This window comes from Phalacrocorax carbo, chromosome 4 (genome assembly GCF_963921805.1).
Source record: "Phalacrocorax carbo chromosome 4, bPhaCar2.1, whole genome shotgun sequence".
Taxonomy (NCBI): Eukaryota; Metazoa; Chordata; class Aves; order Suliformes; family Phalacrocoracidae; genus Phalacrocorax; species Phalacrocorax carbo.
Genome location: NC_087516.1, coordinates 82,983,831 through 82,996,331, shown reverse-complemented (window position 1 = coordinate 82,996,331; position 12,501 = coordinate 82,983,831). Strand labels below are relative to the sequence as shown.

General features: G+C 44.7%; 1 protein-coding gene across 6 annotated transcripts in view; it reads left to right on the top strand.

Annotated features, from left to right (window-relative positions):
• ANKRD17 (ankyrin repeat domain 17) overlaps window positions 1-12,501 on the top strand; it is a 93,757-nt gene that overhangs the window by 16,831 nt on the left and 64,425 nt on the right. The window contains exon 1 of one of the 6 annotated variants that reach the window (XM_064450736.1): window positions 3,869-4,033. The exons of the other annotated variants lie outside the window; for them this stretch is intronic. Within the exon in view, the coding sequence (XP_064306806.1) occupies window positions 4,001-4,033 (33 nt within the window). The 5' untranslated portion in view covers window positions 3,869-4,000. Of the gene's footprint in view, window positions 1-3,868; window positions 4,034-12,501 lie in introns of those variants that run through there. 6 annotated transcript variants of the gene reach the window in all.

Below are 12,501 nucleotides of genomic sequence, written 5' to 3'. Positions count from 1 at the left end.
GAGAGTAAACCAACCTCCATTTGTAACTCAGCCCTGGCTTTGGCTTTCACAGAATGCTATCTCGGGATTCCCTTTGGTATAACACGCTTCAGCATAGCTTGAAATAGGACTCACTTTCCCCTGGTTTTAAGCAGTGTCGTGCTAAGTTTGTCTCTTCAAGCTGCACTTCAGATGTTTACTCTCCCACCTTCTGTGTGGGGAACATAAGGGCTTTTTTGCGTTTCAGGCTTACAGAATGTAAGGGGACTGTAATAAGAAAACATGATGGATGTGCATGACTTGGAAGGCTGCTTTGATTTAAGGTACCACTTGTGCAGACGGCTGCTTTTTAGTAGTGGGTAGTAATAGATGAGAGCACTGACTAGATCATGCCCTTCAGAGTAAGACAAAACAAAGATAACAAGCTTTCAAATAGAAGTTGAGATGTTTCAAAAGGATAACAATTTTTTTTTCTAAAAACAGCTAGTTGCAGTAATTTATGGAGCTGGACTTGAAAGCCAGGAAGAAATGGATTTGTGTTCACCTTTGGGTTTTATGCTCAGGTCAGGAAATGTATCTTGAAGTTTTGCAAAGTCACACAGTCAAAATATGAAAGAAATTAATCATGGGTATCTAGATGGGTTTTCTTTGTTTGCTTGGATTTTCTTCCCCCTCCCTCCCTGCCCCCCCCGATAACTCTTTCTCATGTAGGAATGGAATGGAAGCCTGCATTATAGCCTTTACATTTTACTGAAGAACTGGGAATGGTGTTTTTAGCATTTGGTGTTCCAGACTACAAATTTTTTTTGAAGTACTAAGTGAAGTAGTGGATGTTGTTTGGCAAATGAATGCTTACTTCTAAGATTGCACCAAAGGGCTGCAGATGAAGGTGGGCCGGGAGAGGGGAGGAGTGAGGGAGCAACAGGGGCACGAAGGGGATTGGGGTATCAGGATTTTGAGTGTGAAAGCAACCAAATGTTGAGGGTGTCTTGCCTTCAGCGGCTTATCTAGCTTGTTTGGTTGTTTGTTTGCCCTCATTGCTCACACGTAAAACCTGACTCCTTGTCGCGTTTCTGATGGTGTAAGACAACTTGAGAAGATCTGGATTATGCTTTTGGTTATGGTTTTGTGAAGGACGTTATGTTGTTGCAGACAGAACGAACTGTTGTCTTCCAAGTGGGACGGGAAATGGTTCAGCTCTTGAGGTGAGCTTGTTTGTCCTTCTCCTGAAAAGAAGGTGATGCTATTCTGTTTGCTTTGTGTGGAACAGGCAACTTCTTTTGTTCCTGTGTTATGACATCTTCCCATTTGAAAATCTTTTTTGTTATATGTTAAGTATCTTATTCTCAGTGCTTAGTTGTGTGTTTTATGCTTGTGTGTGTGGGACAAGGTATCTGTTAATCCTTTCTGATGCTCAAATGACTCAATAGCTAGTCTTTTGAGACACGAGTGTTAGGTAAGAGGTGATGGCTGTTTTGCGTTCTGGGGGTGTTTTCTTCATGTTTTTTTTTTAAATATATATATATATAAGTAAAGGAATCCTTAAAGTTGGCAGGAATAGCTTTGTATTGGGGCTGATATTAGTGTGTAAGTGCTAGGTTGCAGGTACACAGGATCAGTTGCAAGGGGCTGCTAAGGATATTAGAAATGCTGACTTGAAAACACTAGTTGTGAGAAACCATGGAATTTTGTCCTGTGATTCTTCGCATGGACAACAGTTTCCTACGGAACGTGGGCTGTGATACGTAGATGTCTGTATGATTCATTTCCCTCAAGGCAGCTAAGACACATACAAATACTCCTGACTATCTAACTTTAGACTGCTGAGCTTTCGCTTCCATAGGTACACAAGCCCAGTGACGTTTGATAGGAAGGCATTACTAGAAGTGATCCTGCGGCAAATACTCTGAAGACAAACCTAAGTGAGTTGAAGTCTATGATAAACGTTGACAAGAGTTGTCCTGTCCTCAGAGTTAATCTATAAGGATAAGTCATTAGGTTTTTCTTTGTATATTGCCTAGAACTTAAACAAACAAACCAAATCTGGCTGAATAGCAGACAGAATAGTAATGGCTGGATTTATCAGTTAACTCTTCCAGTATAGTACCTCTGAAAGGAAACCTGACCACCTGAACAGGCAAAATCAGTAAGGTATTTGATGAATAGCATAAAAAGTCTTCTGTGACACGAATTATTTAGGACATAATAAATTCTAGCAACAGGCTCAAGACAAGTTGTATGGTGTCAAAGATAAACAGTCCACAGAGGAGGTGCTTCTTGAATGAATTCTAGTAAAAACAGTGTAAAATCAGGGTGTTCCCTAGGGTGGAAAACCAGTATGGACTGCCTGAGCGGGTGTGGAGTTTGTGTAAAATGAGGGGCTTTCTGATAGGTGAGCAGGATGTATCTCCCACTTCTCTAGGTTAAAGGACAGAAGTGTTAGCAGAAAAACGTGGTTGTGCCTAAAATTTAGCCTGATGAACTAGAAATTCTCATTGTCATGTTAGCAGTCGGCCTGGTCATCAGTCTGAAGCCAGGTAAAAGTATTTTTGCTGTTATGAGAGTATTTGTTATAATTAGAGATTTTTTTTTTAAAAAAAGACGATATCGATTAAAAGAAGTGATTACTATTAGCATTTATTCAAGTCAAAATGTGACTTGTAATTGGTTTGGCCGTTAGACCCTTTTGTGAACTGCTAAAATGAGTTCATGAGAGAGGAGTTTTTTTGTAGAGTTGACAAGATTTATTATGCTATATTTTTTTGAGCTGGAAAATTAACTGCTTTGAGAGCTGCAGATATGTTTGCTCACTGATTCAGACCTGCTAGGTGCAGAATGAGTATCACTGTCACCTAGTGTTTGAAGGAGCATGTAAAACTTCATTTTTCTTGGTCCAAGTTATCGCTGCTTGTTTTGGGTGAAGCCAAGAAGTGTAGAGATGATGATGGTTCTCAAAATTACTGTGTGGAGACCTTGTTTGACATGGTCACTACCGTTGTTACTGGAGTCAGGCTGTTCGTGGAATTCTTGCCACCCTGCATTTCCCTTGAGCAGTGGAGGAGGGAACGATGGGGCGGTCTTAGAAGCCGCGCTTGAGGTGGGTTAGTTGGTTTTAGGAGGTTTTGCTGTAATGGGAAGTCAGATCATAGCACAGAAAATCTGTGAGCCATGCTCTAGATCTGCTTAATCTAAGAGTTGGGGGTTTTTTAACATTTTTGAGGAGTGTGCTTTGTTATCAAGAGTGGTTAGGATAGGATGGCAATAAATAGGCCCAAGGAAAACGGCGAGAAATGGATTTGTGAACTTTATGGGGTCAGAATGAGTATGCACCTCAAAGCATCCCCAGCGTTGCTGGTGTGCACCCCAAGAGCTTGTCAGGCCCTCGCAGCACCCAGGGACCGTCAGCAGGCCGGGGTGCCCTGAGGAGACCGCATGGCGCTCCTGTTGGGAGGGGACCTGGTGGCGGCAGCTGGGCCAGCCAGTGTGCCCAGTTTTGGGGTGCATGAGTTGGTCGAGGCCTTGGCAACACTTTGAGGGTCCCGGTGATGGTTTTTTTTTTTTTGTGTGAGGTGGGAGCTCTGCTGGGTTGTGCTGGAACAGTGGGTGGCACAGGGAGGAAGGTGAGGAAAAGCCCCAGCCGCTGAGGTAATGGCTAGGGGAGGGCGGTGGAACGCATTATGCTAGTTTTGTTAGGGTTTATTTTCTTTATTTCTTCTTTCTGTTTTCTAAATAGTGAGGTGCTTTAGGAGAAGGGGGAGGGGGAGAGCCCCGACGGGGCCGCTGGCGGGCCCCCCCGCGCTGGGGTGGTAGGCGCCCGCCCTGCGCGGCGTGGAACAGTCCATTTCCTGTTCCCGTGCTGACAGCGGGGGGGTGGTGCGGAAGGCGAGCGTGCTGCTGCCGGGCGGCCGGCAGCCCGTCCGTCCGTCCGTCCGTCCGTCCCGGCGGCGGCGGCGGGGGGCGGCAGGGAGGGAGGTGAGGCATGGCCGGGCGGTGAGGCAGGGCGGAGGCGGCGGCCGCCGCGATGGAGGCGTACGTGTTGGAGGACATCCTGGAGGTAGGGGCGGGAGAGGGCCGCAGAACAAAGGGGTGCGCGGGGTCGGCGGGGGGAGCCCCGGGGGAGCGGCGGGGGGCAGCCCGGGGCCTGCCGGGGACACCGGCCGCCCGCCCCTCCCGCCGTCCTTCCCTCCCTCCGTGCGTCCCGCCGCAGGGCAGGCGGGCCCCCGCGGCCCGGCGGGAGTTGGGTCTGGGAGCGGAGGCAGACTCGGGCCTAGGCGGGAGCGCCGAGCCCCCGCGGCCGCCCGCCCGCCTTCCCCCCGCCCCGGCCCCCCGGGCCGCTCTCGGCCGGGCGCCCGGCGGGGCTGGGGGCCGGCACCCCGCGTAGGGGGGGGACCCCTGCACGGGTGTGGGAGCGCCGCGGGGCGAGGTGAGAGGCCTCCTGCGCCCTCAGGCAGCGCTTTCGGGAGCCCCTCTGCCTGCCCGCGGCTGACATTGCAGTAAGACCGCTCCAGCCTCGGCCCTTCTGCAGAACCAGCGCCTGTCATAACTCCTCTTTTTTTATTTTTTTATTTTATTACTTTTGCTAGCATCCCTATTTCTTTGCACCAAGTATGTCTTAGGCCTGTGTAATTTCTGTTACTGTGCTCCCAGTCGCCTTAAGTATAGTCTGCTTTTATCTCCTCTGCAGAAGTAGGTCCTGCATTATGAAATAAATGGCATTTTCTCCTCCTTGTGTGAGTGAAACTTGAAAACGCTATTTCGGCTGAACGAAGAGAGCCCTGCCGAGGAACCGTGAAGTGAAACTTCGGTTCAAAGTGACATAGATCTCTATTCCAGATCATATTAGCTGTAACAGTTCAAGGAAATATATTTTTTCATTGTTGTTGACCTGTGGTTTTTCTGGTTTTGCAAAAAAACCCATGATTTTGTTGCCCGGTGACTCCTCAAAACATTTGCATGTATTCCTTATTGTAACAAGAAGCTGCTACCTTGTTAGCCCCTGTCAAAATTTAAACGAAACTGTGCTTTCCGTGATGCTCTTTATGTTGCTCTAACGTTTTAAATCAATAGAACTACTTTGTGTTGGTGTTAACTTCCTTGTGAACTTTGGAACTGTTCAGTGTAATTGCATCCCGAATGTTAATACAATTGCTCAGTGTGTGCTTAAGGAACTGGTACAGGTGGATGAACAGGACATCTATACCAGTATCAGTCTGTGTGGCTGGCTTTCTGTGGTGAGGTAGGAAGACCAAAAGGCAACTGGGCTTTCTGCCACCAGACAAATATTTCAGTACTTGTCTCCTTGAATGCTGAAAGCTTTTTCCTCTTTTCCCTCCTTTACTTCAACTGTAATTGTCATGTGCAGCTCCGTAATTTGTCAAATAAATAAAATACTTGGTATTTATTAATAGGCTTGTTTGGAAAGGCAAATTAATTCTGTCAGTATAGCAGCGTTTTGGGTTTGTACGTGTGAACTAAATTATATTTTACTTCTCAGAGTAGGATGCGGACTTATCTTTTGGTAATTTCATCACACATTCTTTTCCTGGTTGTGAGACTGACCGTATCCAGGTAAAACATCTTTAAAGATCAAGTATGGCTTATCTAGTTGAGTTGTGAGTAGACTATGACTGAATCTGTTGTTCAGGCAGCAATCTCTGAAATACCGTGGTAGCAGTGGAGGCTGTTCATAGCTTCTTAGTGCTTCAGTAGAAGCAATGTAATTGTCTTGTGTTCAAAATATGGGTCGAGAAGTAAAACTTGTTTCTCTCAGAACTTGTTTCTGTTGTGACTTTGAACAATGTGTTTATAGTGTGTGTTTTTATTTCATGTTTTAGGGCCTTTTTTCTTTCCTTCCTGTGGAGCAGTGTCTGATCTTCATTTGAAGACAGCAGCATGAAGATTGAGAGAAGAACTCTTGCTTAGGCAGCAGAATCTATGGTCTCTGGTTTTTTTGGGCAGACTTGGTACTGCCTAGTCCTTAGTAAAATTTGCAGGGATCAGTCCTTGCCTCTTCATAAAATCTTCAAGAATGTTTTCACCTCTAAGTTCGTTGTAGCTTAAAACACTTAGGTTCAGTTAGCATAGAGGCAGGTTCAAATTGTGTTAGAGGTCCTTACTGCAAGAAGTGCATGGGTGCTGCTGGGGCAAAAAATCACTTTTGAGTTAAAAAGGTAGATAGTAATCAAGTAGTTTGTAGTTCACACATTCTAGCTTGCCCTAGGGTGAAGGCTACTATTTGGCGGAGACGACGAAACAAGTTGAAGTGAAAGCATAGTCTCTGCTTATTGCATTACTAAAGTTGCAGGACTCTGTTAGAAATAATTTTTCCCACCTACTACTTTTATATCAGCGGATAAAACTAAAACAGCTCTTGAGCAAGTTCAATACAGCTGCAGGGAGGAATGGTTGTCAGCCTGGAGGATTTAATGTGGCGTTCTGGCTGCCATGCATGTAGCCCACCTTCAAAGAAGGTGTACTTAATGCAGAACTTGAGCTGGCTTTGCTGCTGTCAGCTGAAGAGGAACATGGTCTTGGCTCCGTTGCTTGAATCTAGTATTGAGAGTGCTGTGGGGGAATACAGTTGAAGAAAATTTAAGTACCATGGGTTTAATCTGCAGTTAGCTTCTGCTCATTTGGTTCTTCTGATAGGTCTATCTTGGCCATACTTCTTCATTGATGTGTGACCTAACTGGCAGCAAGGCGTTTTTTTTGTTGGTATAACTTTTCAGTTTTTGGCTCGCATATGCTGGTGAAGGAAAAATTATGCTACTGGAGACCTTGCTGTGGTATTCAGAGAGGCATAAACCCATAGGTGTGTTTTTGGTGCTTGAGCTAGTCAACAGAAACATTTTTGTGGTTGGGAGAAGAGGAGATATGTTTTGTTGTGACAGATGAGGGTGTGGTCTGTATTGTGTCCTGAACTCAGACTGACAGCACAGAAAACCTCTTGAGAAGCTTATGACAGTAGAGGGGTGAATTTATATTCCCTGTGTTGACTTGAGACTTTGCAAGAGAAGCAACCATGTGTTCTGACCTTCAGGTTCTTTGAAAGCTTGTTTGCACTTGACTTAAGAGAAGCGGACTGGGGTATAACACAGGCCCACATGTGGCAATTTCTTTGTGTCCTTAGTAAGTGAATTTTAAAATAATCCTTTAGCTTCCTAGCTTAAGGTAAACATCTTTCACTGACCTTGAACTGAAACTGAAAATCATTGTGTACAAACCTTCATTTCTTACCGTGATAGTGGGAGTATTTTCTAACTGCAGAAGTTGCTTCAATTTTATATTAGAGTCACAGGGATGTTAATAACCCTTAAGGTCCTACCTGTATTGCTTTGTAGGTAGCTGCCACTGATGTCCCTAAGAAGTGAGGTGATAAGGAAGGATCATCTGTTACACCTTCAGTAGCCTAGTTGAGCCACGGTGTGGACAGTGGCATGTAGTTTATATGGACCAAAAGTGGAGACTATCCTGCCTGAGTACAGGAGTGCTTGATGGAATAGCAGTGGAGGGAAGAGCAAACATGGCGTAGAAGAGTAATGTCGATAATGCATGCTCAGGCATCAGGGAGGCCTCTGCAGTGCAACTTTTTTTAGCAAGCCAAGGCTTTTAATATTGATAAACCTTGTAGTCTCCTGGTCAGAAGATTAAAATTGGGGTTACAGCATCTCCGTTTTGGGCGTTAGTAGCTTTCCCATGTCCCAGCTCTTAGACAGGCTAATCCTTTCCCTGTTTTCTTATAGTTTTTCTTGGTAATCTTGCTTTGTTTACTTTCTACCTGTTTGCCTCTCTTTTTGAAGAGTTTGCCTATATGAAGTCACCATTGGCTACTAATGTGATCCAGCATTGCCTAGTGATCCATTGCAGCTGTTCATACATTGTCTGCCAGAGCAACAGCTCCTTCACGTGTTATTTCCAAGTAAGTAGGAGCACTGCTGTAGTATTCCTTTCATTAAGGCATCATTACTAAGACTGGACCGTATCTAGTCCCAAACCCTAGGTGATGAACAGCTTGTCTTCCTGACGGCGTCCAAGGTAGTAGGATTCTTCTTAAGTGGGTTTTCTCTTAAGGAATATTGAGCTAATGTTAACAAGATGACCCCCACTTAAATGCTGTGATGTCACCCCCCCACCATGACCTTTAAAATGTTTAGTTGAGGCTGGTACAAAGGAGCAAGGGTGCTCTGTATGGAGAGTATGGAGCTCTGTAAGTACGACAAGAGCTGCACTCCTCCTTTCTGTGGTGCTGTGAAGTTGTGCTGTTGTCTGAAGTAGAAATTGACTTTTTCCCGGGGTGTGTGTTCTGCTGAAGAATGGGTATGACCTTATGTTTTGTGCATCTGGTCAGTGTGCTAGTGTTAGTCAATAGCTAGCTGATCATGCCCTAGTTTGCCCAAACTTAAAGGAAAACGAGTAGTTTCGGTTGCTGTTTCAGGGTGTGGACTAAATTGTTCTGAGGTGAACTTAGGTTCCAGGAGTTGCCTGTGTGAGGGGGAACTGAAGGTAGCTGAACATGCCTTGTCTGAAGCATTGTTCAGGGAAGAAAACCGGCCTGAAGGAAAGCAAGCTGAAGATACTAACGGAGGAGGCCAAAATCCATCAGGCACCTTACATTTAGGAGGTGGCACTAATCCCCCTAGTGTGTATGTGTGCAGCAAAGGTGAGTAGGAAGACCAGGATGCTAGAACTTGTACCATGTCTCTGTTTGGCTGGTAATGTCATATGAGTTTTTAGGAAATTTTAGAGGAGAAATATGTTTTATTTTGCCCCTTCCTTGAATCAGCTGGAGAAAAGAAGGGCTTTCTGAGGGCTGAGATACTCTGCGCAGCTTACTGTTCTACTATGCAACTGTTTATGTAGCACAAAATCCTTGCGCTGCTGCCTTCTTCCCCTGGCTCGGTGGAGTTGACAGAATGGTGTCAGTCTGACTGAGGAGCAGTGATGGCATCACCCAGGCCCTGCTAGCTCCTCCTTTTGCAGCTTGGCGAAGGTGAGTGGAAACTAGAGTGAAGCTGCCTGGCTGGCTCCCAAGGGCTTTTTCTGTACGTTGTCTAGTGCTTTCAAACAAAGCATGGGAAGGTGATTCCCCTTCCCTTGAAACTGCTCTCCTCCTAACACCGCCGCCTCTGCCAGCCTTTCCTGTGGTGTGTGAGGCAAAGAGCTTAGAACAAGTGTGTACGTTCAGTCTTCTAGAACAGCAAATCCTATCTTTGATTTCTGTTACTCCCCCCTTCCAGTTAGCTGGTTAGGGCTGTTTTGCAGGGCAAGGATCTAATTTTCAGCTGCTGGATCTGGGTTTCCTTGTGAGACAAGAAGTAAAAGCTGGTAGATGTGATTTCTTTGGGTCTTAAGCTGTTTCTCCTTCATGGGCAGGAAGAGATTACAAGTGTGATGGTACAATTGGAAACCATTCTTGTTACATATGCTTTGTTGCTTTCTCTTTTTCAGTAACCATTTGTTCTTCATACAGTAATATGAAAATGCGATTATTGTGTGAGGAACGTTTCAGGCAGTAAGTAACTTTGTACTTGGGTAACCACTATTGAAAAGGTCACTGTTACTCAGTGGCTGTGTGTGCCAGTGAGTGTCTTGCTAATTGGGATAACCTAACAAAGTCCTTGACTAGCAGGTGGGATGAGGTGATCTGCAAAGGCCTTTTCTAACCCAGAGTCTTCTGTCTTTCAAGCTGTTCCTTCAAATCAGACACTTAATCAAAAACAGTAAGAGAATTGAGAGAGACGTTTTAGTCAGGTGAATTAATTTAGATCCCCCCCCCCCCCCCCCAATCCTGTCTTTAAACTTCTGTAGAAATGTGTGAAAGGTTATTTTTGTGGCAAAGGTATTTGTCCCTTTTTTCCTGCGTGTGCGTGAAATCTCTTCAGATCTTTGCCATGCTGGAATTTGCTGGCTGTGTTGAGTGATAGGAAGTCACGTGCACCAAAGCTGTAACCCACGCTCAAAACAACCCATTATACGGCCTCAGCATCGAAATCGTGCGAAAAAGAGATGTCGGTAACTGGCTAGCGTAAATAGTGGTGGTTCTTTGTGGCTTTGACCACCATCTCCCGTGTTGCACAGTTTTTGCAGGGTTTCTTCAATTCTGTTGCACTTGAACCAGCAACATTACTGCTAGTAGATGATGGACTTGAACATCTTAGATGTTGTTATAGGAAGAAATGTGTTATTCCTGTCTCTCATTGTGGACAAGCGTCTTGTAATAGGAAAAGGAACTTTGTACTAGGGGTTTTATCTGTGATCTGAATGTCGTTTGTGCTCAGGGAGGAAAGGGGAGGAAACGAGTCATGATGCAATTTGTCCTACTGAGAAGCCAATACCGGAGCTATGTTCACGTAAACATCGAATAAATATGCTAAAATGTCTTTGTGGAACAGATGTGATCAGAAGCATTAAGGGGAGAGCAGAAATCAAAATTGTAGTAGTGGTTTGAAGGAACTTTGCACATTGATGTTTACATCTGGCATGCAAAGCAAAGGGTGAAAATGAAGGACTCCACTTAAAATTGCTGTCTTTGCTCTGTCCTTAAACCTTGATTTTTTTTTTTTTTTTGATGGGACCTCTTTTTGATAAGAGGGGGAAAAAGATAGATATGGATTTAGTCAAATGCTTGAGCTACTTTCACAAGTCTGTTAATTTACCGTCTGGAAAAACTGTTCAAATCTGTTCAGTATGCAGAAGCTTTCGGTTGGGTGTGCCAAGTAGAGCAAAAAAAATTGGAATTCATTTATTAGGTATGCCTAACACTAGTTTGTATTGAAGGAAGAATTCGGTGGCTATCAAGCCTGTCAGAATTTTAACCAAAAGAGTTGAAATGATTAGAAATAATTCCCTCTGCGCTCAGTCCCCCAGGCAGTAACAATAGGAATTCTAATCGGATACTGAACTTGACTGTCTCCTACTGTAACTTTATCCTCTCCCTTCTCATCGGAAGGGAAGACTGGTTAACTAGGCCATGCCAGTTCCTTTATTGAAAAAAAGGCTTCCATTGTAAATTCTGAAAAAGGAAAGGAAACCCGCCTTATGTTTCAGTCTGTTCCATTTCACTTTTTTGTTGGGCTCAGTTTTTATGTTGGTAGGTGCGGTCACTTGTTTTGGGATAGTTGCGTAGCTATTTCTCCATTTAATTTACAGGACAAGAATAAATACCAATAAACAAGACTGGAATGACTCAAAATAATTTCCAAGCTCTTGACCTAACTAGTTATATCTTCCCAAACTGATTTTGGCTAACTTCATGAAAGTCTCTACATGCTACTTGGAATTGGCTATGCTGCATGATGAGGGATGGTGCAGGGAGTTTTCAGCAGGATAATCACATGAAGGAAAGCAGAATCCCTCTAAGGACGTGTGCTTTCCCCTCCCTGCTCCTGATGGGTTCAGCTGGATGCAGACCCCAGAACTTCTGGAGGCAGTATATACTAGCAAGTTGCTAATTGTCAGCTGCACAGGATAAAAAAAGGGATTTCTGTGGTTCCCTATGCAATTGAATGGCATGTAGCATTGGATTTGCTTGGGTTGAACCCTGCTTGCTGATCTTGACTGGAAGTGCTTTCCTGAAGGAGCCATTCTTCAGTCTCCTGGCTCTGCTGCGATGGTGACGTGGAGGCAGTAGCACCGTGGCTGGTCTCTTTGGTGTTTCCTACCTTTGGAAGTTAGGGTGGGAGGGAATGGTAGCGAAACCTGCATATGCTAAACAGAATAGCAATTCTACTTAAACATTGAGGAGTTTGGAAACAAAATGCCAGTGTCTGCTGTGTCTCCTTTTTTTTTTTCTTTTGTTGTAGTAACAAAATGTTTGGTCTTTCCAGTAACAATATGTTTTTTGCCACTATGTGTAGTTTTGCTTCTTTCTAATGTGTGTTAGTGTCCCCGTGTCTTGTCTGTTGGTCACTTAGCACAACGGGGCTTGACTAAAGGAGCTACCGCTAGCATCAGAAAGGTGACTTGTGGGATGTGCATAAGGTATCTTTCATTTTTTTTTAGTCCCTGGGATAGCATATTGCGTTAAGACCATGAAGAGCGGGATGGAGTCATCTTATACTTGCACCCCTGCGCCCTGTACGGGAGCCTGATGCTCTAATCACTTTGACGGGAAGGGAAAAGCTGCAAGTGCGCTAAGCTACGCATTGCATTGCAGGGAGAAAGAAATTGTCCCAGCATTCCTGCATTTTGTTTTACATCTCTGCACACAAATTGATACTGTATTGCTGTGAACAAGCCCATGCACACATCAGTGTTTCATTCATGCCGAAGGGAATTCTGAGTTGGACTCAAACAGAGTAGCTGTTTGTGCGTTCATCCTGTCCCTCCTCCACATGTCCCTGTTCCCTTCTGCTGCTTCATCCTTCCTTGCAGAGCACTTGCTTGCTATTGTGAAGAACAGCCGACCAGAACTTCTTACAGAAGGGAATGATTTCCTGCCAAATTTGTGTAATAAAACATGTGGGCAGTGTAAAACTATTTCTGTTTCAAAACCGACCGTTGTTATGCAGTTCAGGGCACTTG